This window comes from Adiantum capillus-veneris, chromosome 22 (assembly GCF_014529385.1).
Source record: "Adiantum capillus-veneris isolate H3 chromosome 22, ASM1452938v2, whole genome shotgun sequence".
Classification (NCBI taxonomy): Eukaryota; Viridiplantae; Streptophyta; class Polypodiopsida; order Polypodiales; family Pteridaceae; genus Adiantum; species Adiantum capillus-veneris.
Window position 1 is genome coordinate 8,991,401 of NC_140952.1, and position 9,686 is coordinate 9,001,086.

Here is a 9,686-nt window from a genome sequence, read left to right on the forward strand (position 1 = left end):
GCGCAAGCTTATGTGATGGGCATTAATAATGAGCCGACGAAAGCATGGTTTTAGAGCCCACACAGGCCGCGAGGTCGTTGATAAACAGAGAGACACATCTCGTCGAGCTACAAATTTGTAACAAGGTCGTCTAAAGTAGACAAGAGCTGTAGAACGCGAGAAATCACCGTTGCTGATCGATTATACTTCACTTGTCCAAATTTTACCTCGTTGACCCTAAAATTAGTTAAATCCTTGCATGCAAGCCACACAAAAGAAACACTCACACGCCATTTTTCATTGGCCAAAGCCCCTATGACCATGGGGGACAAATTTCCTCCCCTTAGACCCTGCCTTAACGGCAGTACCAACAAACTTCTATGCAGTGCCAACAAACTTCTACGTTCGCCTTCGCGGTCGAGAAGCGAAGGTCTTACCCCAAGCTTAACCGCGCTGGCTGCAAAGGCAGACAGCCGCAAGCTGAGCTGCGCTAGTAATTGGTCGATGCGATGCATGCCAAGATAGGGCTCCCATATTAGACCTGCACAGATTTTCAAAGGTATATTGGGAGCCGTGTCTGCTCGTACTCTTTCTAATCTTCACATGGTTTGTGGGGACAGAGTCCAGACTACAGACTACAGAGACTCGAAAGTAGTGGGTTGTCAAATCTGAGCCGAAGGAAGAGCTTGTGCGCTCAATTTTTTATCGTCTCAACTTAAAAGTCAAAAGCGTAAAGGGCTAAATTGGCTGATAGCTATTCTGCGCCGGTCATAGCTACAGCAGTAAAGACTACAAAGGTAGGCCCTCTATTCTGCTTTCAGAGTTGTTTGTACTGTCGAAGCTGCATATGGGGAATAAGAGGGGAAGCGGATCTAGTTTCAAATCAACCTTTTTGCAGTAGTAATAATATTGTATAAACAGAGGGGTTTCATCAGGAATAGCTGTTGGTGCAGATTTCTCTTTGAAGTGTAAATATTGTAATGTGTCAAATGTAAGCGAGTTTTAGAAGTCTATGTGGTGTATTATATTCACATATTTGATGGGTTACAGGTTGTTAATTAATTATTTGAGACTGCAGACTATTGAAGAAGCAATTGGCTGTGGTGCTTTGTCAATCTAACAATATTTCAAAGTTGCAATCTTGCACTCGGACTGACCATAACCAGTTGCTGCTGCTAGGATTAGACAAAAGAACAAGTTGCTGTTGCAAGAATTAGACAACAGAAGTGCCTATCGCCGACGGTACCACCAACAGCTACATATGAAGGCCATAACGTCAAGTAAGGTCAGGCACATGAGCAACCAATAGAAGTAGTCGACATGGCCGATATTGAGATTGTGGGCTGGAATCCAGCCTGAGCGTCCTCCCTTGGTGCTGAAGCTCATAGTGACTGAAACAAGCACCGTGCTCAAGTAGCTACCAATAGCCAGGTTGGCTAACGAGAGTGAGCTCACTAATCCCCTCATTGCATGCGGTGCTTCTGAGTAGAAAAAGTCCATTGCACCCACCACAGCAAAGACCTGCACACATATAATTCTACCTTGTCAGCTACATGTGAAGTCAACCTCTGCTTGTGAGCCGTTTGCTGATAAAACGACATTGCATAGAATAGAAACAGAACATGTTTATAAATTTGACCACTGCAAGGCCTATGTAAAGATAACCCTTTCTCGGCGCACAATTGCAGACTAACGGAATGATGACTCCTCGAGCAGCACACTTTTAGGTACATTTCAAACTTCTTCTTGCACCTGAGATAGCTACGAGCCAATTTTTGGGAGCTAGGAAGCATACTGGTCTACCTTCAGGGGAATACATGGATAATTGCAATCTTATCTGTGGTTGACGGTGCTTACATGGCTTAAGTTGCAAGAAAACAAGAGTATGCTGTACTTGATAAGCGAGGAGCATAGAAACAAGTGCTGGTAGAGACTGACCTGAGCTCCTCCAAGTAAGATATGCTGAGGTGATAGCCAGAACACGCTCATCTGCTGCCCCTGCTTTGCCAGGCTGAGCCTTTTCGATTCCACCAATGCCGCCACGCCCATCGCAAGCGCTACGCCAACCTGACCCCAGCCAAGTCTCTGCAGCTGGGTCATCCCTGAGGGTCTGCCTGTTATTAGCCGTGCCACAGGCACCACTATGTATGGATATAACACCGTGAAACAAAAAATGCTTGCCACATTAATCACACTCATAGATGCTGGTGGAATCTTGATGCTCCCTAGCGTCAAGTCCATCATGACTGCTTGCTCCACGAATAGAGTGTTGATCTGTGTGAATACTGCAGCAAAGGGTATAGCACATAGCCATATGGGTAACATCCTGCACAGGCATTTCAGCTCCTCTACTTGAGTCACATTGCAAAGTTTCCACGGATTCTCCCTGTCGGTGGGCATGCTTGTTGCAGCCTTGTCAAAGAAACTGCATTGAGAAAAGAAATTAGCAAAAAGAGTCCACCGGAATTACACAGAACTTGGGGAAGGACCAATGGGGCAAAGGCCAACTTCATCTCTCGAGCGGCTGATATTATGCATGAAATTAACAGATTCAAGGGTTTGATGCTGGGCAGTGGTGCAGTTACTAAGATGTGAAACGCATAAATTGACTATTCCTGAGAGAATTCACCAGCATTAGAGGTATCACTATGCTCATTGTAAATTAAATCCTCTTACAGAAGTAATGTGGCATGTAAAGGTGCAACGGGCATCCAGTCAAGGAGGATGTTGTGCGGTTGCGGAGGAAGATCGTGTGGGCATGATGGGTCACTTTGGCATTATTAGAAACTCATCCGGTTAAATTTTGAGCACTAATGCCTACGCGGCACTAGCGAATGCCCTTGATGTTGAAGATCTTAAATTTTGAAAGGGCATTTGCTGAAGCCACATATGGCATTACAGCTCTCTAAAAATATCACCAAGCATCAGAAAACTTGGAATGTATCTGGGAACCAATGGAGAGGGCGCGTAGATTCCCTTGAATGCTCAAAAGTTAGTGCATCTTGCACGTTCACTCTTCTGAGACAGTTTCTTGGACGTGAGTCCCATTAGAGGCACTCATAAAAAAGTAACAATCCGCTCAATGAGCCAACAAAATTGGGGCCCTATCCACCCTAATCAAGCTTTTGATTCATGTAGTTTCAAAACATGCAATCCAGAGCCCGTGCTGTGAACGTAAAATGCACCTTAACAAGCAATCTCGAAGCTATGTGGATATATGCCAAAGGATATCCTTAGGAAAATAGCGCTCTGCAGAGCACAGATTAACTGCTGAGAAATACATCTTTACAGGTCAAACTTGAAAACATCGAGAATGTGCAACACACCTGAATCTTTCTGTGTGGGGTATTTTCTGGGATCCTTGCTGAAGGAGCTGCTTTTCCGGCAAATCATGAAGCTCACTGGAATCTTTTGGCACCTCAACCCGCCGTTTCCTAGCACTGGCTACCATCACTTGAGCCACCCTAACGAAAGAGTTCCCGCCAGGCCGGAATTGCCTATATGTGGGGACACCGAGCCCAAATGCCGCCAATGCCAACATGCCCACTCCTGTTGCTAGCCAGTATGAGAGAGCCCACTCGCCCTTGTTCTGTAGCCACACGAAGAGCGTGTTGGCCAAGAATGTACCTATATTCTGAAAGACAAAAATCCAACCAAAAAAAGTTGTCTTCTGCTTCTCCAAGTCGAACTGATCAGCTCCCCATGCTAGGAATGCCGGCAAGTAACCCCCTGTGCCCAATGCTATAATGTACAGTCCCACAAAGAAGACGTTCACTTGAAGTGAAGAGGGCTTTGCGCACATGCTTACGGGTCCATTGCATGCTGGCGGCTTTAGGCCGTTCACTGTCGTTGTAAGTGCTAGTATTATTAGTCCCTGCAGAGAATATTGTTACCTCAATTACCTCATAAATTCAGAAACTATGATCTTGGAGAAATAAAATGAACATCGTTCTTACTGATGCAAATCATCCACCATATGTATGTGATGGTATTTGATATATATATATATATACAACAGAAGAGCCAAATCAACTGTAAGCTTAAGGTAAATTAGTAGCAATCCTACATGTATATTATGATGAATACAGGGAAAACCTCAAAGTTCAGCTGTTTACCACTACGTGGACCACTTGAAAGACTGCACATGTCCGGAATCTGCCCCAATAGGCATCACCCAAGAAGCCACCCAGCAGAGTGACAAGAAACTGCGTACCGAACCAGTTCGTCACGTTGTTTGCAGCCGAGGCATTACTCATTTGCAACACCCTCACAAAATACAGCACCAAACTGGTCAAGATGGCAAAGTTGGCAACATTCCACAAGCCTTGGCTCGCTGTTTTCAGAAGGGTAGACCTAGTGTGAGAATCTGGTGAGAATCATTACACAACAAAAGATTTCTTCGCATGCCAAACTAATTAGAAACCATTACGCACGAGGAAGCTGCAATGTCACTAATTTCACTCTCAAATTATGAAAAAACAATGTTTTGAGCAGAGAGTTCCTGATGCAAAATTAGTTCTCTTACTATTTGTAGCCAGTAGTTCATTTGAAGGCAGGTTTAAGTCGTTAATTTAGTTACTAGTAAGCATGATCAAGAGAAAATGTCAATCCGAGTCATTTACTTTCAGTCTCCATAAAATAAAACGGTGGACTTGAATTGATCGGGGGAATAAATGCTTCAAATTCATTGCCATGATTTAATCAAACAGGATGCTCTTATGCATAGAAAGCGTGTTTCCTCACCTAAGATATAAAATGCTGTCTTTGGGCCTCCATGTTTGTGTGTAGCGGGTCGTCCTCTCCAATCAAGGGCCTCTGCTGCGAAACTATCTTGATCATTCTGTTCGAGTTTCTCAACCTGGAGCTGACCTGGCGGCGCCTTGGACGTCAGGTTTGAAAGTTTGGCATCTTCAAATTCCTGTGATAAGTAAAAATTGTGAATCAACTCAGGAGGATCATTGAGCAAGTTGAAGTTGAATAACATGCTCAATTTCTGACACCTAGCATGCACACATTGGGATACATGCGTGTGGGTTCTTTGTATGTTACGCCAGTTTTATGAGAGTAACATCGTGCAGGAGTGAGCATTGTTAGTGAGTGCATATGCCATACACGGCACACATGCGAGTGCTGTAGTGTCTTACATGAGAGTGAGTATCCCACTCTCGTGTATCGGAGAAGTTTCCAATACAACGGTAGCTGTTTAAAATGAAATGATCGGAATAAGCAACATGGTATGTTCTAACCTCCATTGTGTGCAGGTGGAATTAGCTCGGCAACCTTGCCGCAAAAATTCACACTAAATTTGCTTACTAGCAGATGATAAGTAGTTCGTTCAGTTGAGAAGCAAGCTTTTGAGGGTAGTTACGACCCTCATCACACTAATTGCGTGGGTATACAAGTGACAGCAGCTTGAATTAGCACATCTCAAGTACACAAGCGCCTAGCTAATTGTAGAGAGAGAGAGAGAGAGAGAGAGAGAGAGAGAGGTCACCATAGCTGCATGTGCCCAAACAAACTTGACAGTAGAGAGGCCCCTTCTGAGCTTGAAAATTAACCACGCACACGGCGCTAGCTCCTCATTGTGATTATGTGTGTGTGCGTGTGTGAAAGAGAGAGAGAGTGAGAGAGAGGGAGAGCGAGCAAGATCAACGTGATGATATATGGGCACTTTAAAAGCAGGGAGGAGAAGTGGGGCGGTAGATGGAAGTTGGGTTGGGTGGATTTTTTGCCCAATTTTCATTTTTTTCGGCTGAGAGCCTGAGAGAGAGAGAGAGAGAGAGGGGGAGAGAGAGATCCCATGCACATGCACTGCTACAGCCTTCAGCTACCGGTCGACCAGCATTGAAGAATCTTTGCCGCCCCAAATCTCTCTCCCCCCCGGTCGTTCTCTGCCCCGGTCGCTGACGCATGGGCATGCAACAAAAGATGCGTGGAACGGTGGAAAGCAGACAAGAGGAGAAGGTTAGGTTTTTAACGTCGTAGAAAACGAGGAACAATCCCTGAGAGAGGGGGTAGTCGAGGTACCCATGAAGGACACGTCGGGGGAGAGAGAGAGAGAGAGAGAGAGAGAGAATGCATAATTGTAATTACGTCAGGGGGGAGAGAGAGAGAGAGAGAGAGTAACGAGAAAACTGCATAATTGTAATTTGTGACTGTGTGTGTGTGTGTGTGTGAGTGAGAGAGAGAGAGAGAGAGCGTCCGAGAGTAGACATGGCAAACGGACGGAGACCTAATAGGTGGAGATTATTACGCACAAGTGTGGCTCGTAATGCCGTATTCTCCTCGTGTTGGCTGGTAGTATACTATCTTTAGTAGTCATCGCTTGTGTTATGGCAAAACTTCCAAAAGCTCTACACAAGGCAACTGTGTAGCATTGCTACAGCTCGTCGATTAGTGCCACATTCAAGTTAATTAATAGCAACCTTCTTTCTTCCTAATTAAGAGAGGCATTAACTAAGAGGAGTTCCGCACGCTTGCATCAACAATGTCGTCCTTTTATAATTTATTGGGTTGCGTGAATGCTCAACTAGGGCGGGGGTGGAGAGAACTCTACCCATTTCAGTAGAGTTAAAATGCTAGGCAAGGGTAGGTTGACACTCTGAGGCAGGGGTAAACTCCACCTTGTGCTAGCCATTGTCTTGTTGGAAATGTAATGGATCTCAAGACTGCAACAACCTCTGACTTGGCCTCATACTCGATCTCCAGAGTGACTCACATGACACACGCTCTTTATTATTCTTTTATTTAGGCCCTTGCGACTTTTCACCTTTTTTAACCAAGGAAAACTCGCCCGCCTTTGAGGTCCAAACTTGGAGGATTTGGCTTTTTACGCTAAGTAGGGTTCAAGACGGGTGGAAACTGTGCAGTGTGAATGGCACGGTTTGGGGCGACAAATCTCATTGGTCCACCTAAGAAAAAGTTGGCATGGGCAGTGCAGTGTGAACCCTGCGTAACTAGGAGCAGGCCATAGTGGTGGTTTGCCTTTTTTCTTAAGGAAAAAGGGAAGATTATTTTAAAATTTTTTTTTTTTTTTTATATTGGATGATATAAGAAGAAGATACTCATTGCAAGGACAGTCAAATATATTGGCATCGGTTGAATCATGAAGGTAATTGTTAGTGAAAAATCTCATATGTATTTAAAAATAAAAATAAAAAATAAAAATGTTTGATAGGTGAGTATTGTAGTGAGCACTCATGAGAAGGTTAAGCGTGAAAAGCCAGTGGGGAACAATCTGCTGTTTTCTCTCAAAAGATATTCACATAAGATTTTTTCCAAGTATTGATTGGGCTCGCAATTAGAGTCTGGCTCCTCTTTTCTCCTGCAACTTCCATGACCAAGTGTACAGTTTGTAAAAAAGCACTTTCTTGGTGCTTGGCTCTAGCTGCCGCGCGCAGTCGCAGCCCCTTTCATCACAGCTCCTGCCTGCTACGCAGCTTGCATCATGTTGCTCAGGCTTGGCTTTGTGCCCTCGCAACCCCTTCTACACTATGGCATCCGAGCCTAACCCCCTCATCGCCCCGCCCACGTCCTCCTCTTCTCAACATCGTGTGCAGCAACCCCTTCTCACCATCACCTGCAGGGGGTGCATCCTCAGACAATGACTGCTCCATACAAATCACTCCCCCCTCCCCTTAGTTACGTGAAGCTTGCCTTACTGTTGAGCTTCTTTGTACGTTACGGAAGGTTATAGTGGCTTGTCTGGGAAGCGTGACCTCCATGAAGATGACGCTGCAGTGCGTAATGGGAGGCAGAAGAAGCCCGCACAAGCTGAAGAGACCGAGTACCGTATTCTTTACCCTATTAGCAAGATTGGCAGCCTCATTGGCAACGGAGGCTCCACCATTAAGGCCTTCCGAACAAAGTGAAGATCCAAGATTAAAGTAGAAGACCCCGTCTCTGGCTCTGATGAACATGTAGTCCTTATCAGCTCCTCTACTGACCAATTCAGAGAACAAGGCTACTATGTTTGTGCTGCTCAAGAAAGCCTTTTCAAAGTCCATGCCAGGATTACAGAGGCCGATGATGATGATGATGAGCCTCCTCAGCCCCCGTGTTTGTTCGACTTCTAGTCCCTAAGAGCCACATTGGCTGTTTGCTTGGGAAGGGTGGCAAGATAATTGAGCAAATGCGAAAGGAAGTTGATGCCCAGATCAGATTCTTGCCAAAAGAGCAACAGCAGCCCTGTGCTGGCTCCACTGATGAGCTTGTGCAGGTAAGATCTATCTGTCTCTTTTGAAATTTGGGTCTTGTGAAATTTTCGGGTGTAGGGTTTCTTAATGAATAGCTTCTTTGAGGCGTGAGAGTCAAACTTTCATATAGGTGACTGATGATGCAGCTCTTGTGAGGAAGGCTTTATTTGAGATTTTAACTCGGGAGCATACACGAAAGGGTGCCCATGTGTCTCAAGGCTCTTGTGGCATGATGGCTCCTATGTTTTCTGCTGCTGGTGGAATGTATCCATGGGATATTTACTGGCGGGTTCACTCCTGGGTCCATCCTCTGTTGGTGACCCAATGCAGGGCCTTTTCTTGCATTGAAAGGCCATGAGATGTTGTGCGCACTGTTTCCTGTTGCTCATTGAGCAACCTCCCACACAACTTCCCATATGATGCTTGCTCACAACATTCCTGCAACGTGATGCCCAGGTTCGATCGATCCCCAACTACCTCGGATGCACCTCCGATCCGATTCTGCTACTCTTTGACATCTGCTGCATCAACCCTCACCATCTGCCTCGCACGCATGATTCTCTGGTTGCTCTTTGACAACTCTTGCGCCCTTACCTTGCATCCATGCCTAAGATCTGCATCCTTCTTCCCTCCGTTCATCACAGTTGTCCTCGTTGCTCCCATTCCTATGTTCGCTATCTGCCCAAGCAAAGCAAGAAAATGTAGGCTCTATCTGCATCGGCTCGTCCTCATATATCCCTGGTGCATGGCATTGACAGGCCAAATGGAGCAACTTAGGAGTGCACATGCACTTCATCGGGTTGTTGGACGACATCACACAGAGAGAAAAAATATTTTTTTGTTAGCCTCTCTCTCTCTCTCTCCCCCACTAATGATGCTCCTCACGTAAAATTGAGCACACCTTTTTTGGGGGTATTTTGAGAATTGGGATTTTTAAAACAAGTAAAAAGAGAAGTCATTCCATGTTTGAAATTTGAAGCGTATTTTGGGAGTTTCCACAAAAATTAGAGGGTAAGTTTTACTATAGTCTCGTCTTCTTGGTTGCAGGCCTCGTGATTTATCACGTTTTTTCCCTCTTGTTTAAAACATTGTTTCTCGGCTTTGTACTTTCTTTTTTTGAGCCTTTATGGTCACCTTTGACTCTTTGAGCCTTTGTAGTATATGTTGCTCCTCTTTTCATAAAGGGCAACATCCTCACACCAAATATGAGAGGACAATTTAGCCTAACATAAAGCAACGCATGTACGGGCAATCTGATATTTAGAATAGCTCATACTTCAACCAATCAATGATGAAGTTCAATATGAAGATTATTCCATCACTTTGTTGGAGAAAGGCTCAATATTAAAGCTCAAAATTAAATTAAAGTGTAACAAACTTGGACACCCCAAGTCAAGATTCTACCGGGACACATTAAAGATTTACTTTTAAACAGTTCACAAAAGACGACACAACCTAGCGTAGTTCTGTGCCAAGAGGTATTTGCCCCAAAGACTATTGTCGTTTTCGATA

The 9,686-nt window shown here is 44.8% G+C and overlaps 2 protein-coding genes across 5 annotated transcripts; one reads left to right on the plus strand and one right to left on the minus strand.

The window, feature by feature from the left end:
• Positions 1 to 979: 979 nt before the first annotated feature.
• On the minus strand, positions 980 to 5,636 carry LOC147428889 (protein NRT1/ PTR FAMILY 8.5-like). Of its 4 annotated transcripts, none has more exons than XM_086494945.1 (6): positions 5,474 to 5,636; positions 4,723 to 4,897; positions 4,095 to 4,332; positions 3,306 to 3,853; positions 1,918 to 2,404; positions 980 to 1,500 (listed from the first exon to the last, which is right to left on the minus strand). In XM_086494945.1, exons 3-6 carry the CDS (start codon positions 4,233 to 4,235, stop codon positions 1,210 to 1,212), a joined length of 1,467 nt encoding a protein of 488 aa, XP_086351071.1. In that variant the 5' UTR covers positions 4,236 to 4,332; positions 4,723 to 4,897; positions 5,474 to 5,636; the 3' UTR covers positions 980 to 1,209. The 4 variants fall into 4 exon arrangements, with proteins under 4 accessions (XP_086351071.1, XP_086351068.1, XP_086351070.1 ...); XM_086494942.1 differs by having other exon boundaries at positions 4,095 to 4,312; positions 5,474 to 5,635; XM_086494944.1 differs by lacking the exon at positions 5,474 to 5,636 and adding an exon at positions 5,226 to 5,357 and having other exon boundaries at positions 4,095 to 4,312.
• Positions 5,637 to 7,845: 2,209 nt separating this feature from the next.
• LOC147428890 (uncharacterized) lies at positions 7,846 to 8,684 on the plus strand. The gene is made up of 2 exons (XM_086496013.1): positions 7,846 to 8,197; positions 8,305 to 8,684. The coding sequence occupies exons 1-2, from the start codon at positions 8,111 to 8,113 to the stop codon at positions 8,530 to 8,532; spliced, it is 315 nt and encodes a 104-aa protein (XP_086352139.1). The 5' UTR covers positions 7,846 to 8,110; the 3' UTR covers positions 8,533 to 8,684.
• The last annotated feature ends 1,002 nt before the right edge of the window (positions 8,685 to 9,686 follow it).

Bases quoted from the DNA above. Each gene is read 5' to 3' on its own strand.
- LOC147428889 (XM_086494944.1), bottom strand. The intron at 3,854-4,094 runs GTAAACAGCTGA...TATTCTCTGCAG, and splicing joins TTCAAGTGGTCCACGTAGTG to GGACTAATAATACTAGCACT. The intron at 2,405-3,305 runs GTGTGTTGCACA...TTCTCAATGCAG, and splicing joins CCCCACACAGAAAGATTCAG to TTTCTTTGACAAGGCTGCAA.
- LOC147428890 (XM_086496013.1), top strand. From the start codon at position 8,111: ATGCGAAAGGAAGTTGATGCCCAGATCAGATTCTTGCCAAAAGAGCAA. The intron at 8,198-8,304 runs GTAAGATCTATC...ACTTTCATATAG, and splicing joins CCACTGATGAGCTTGTGCAG to GTGACTGATGATGCAGCTCT.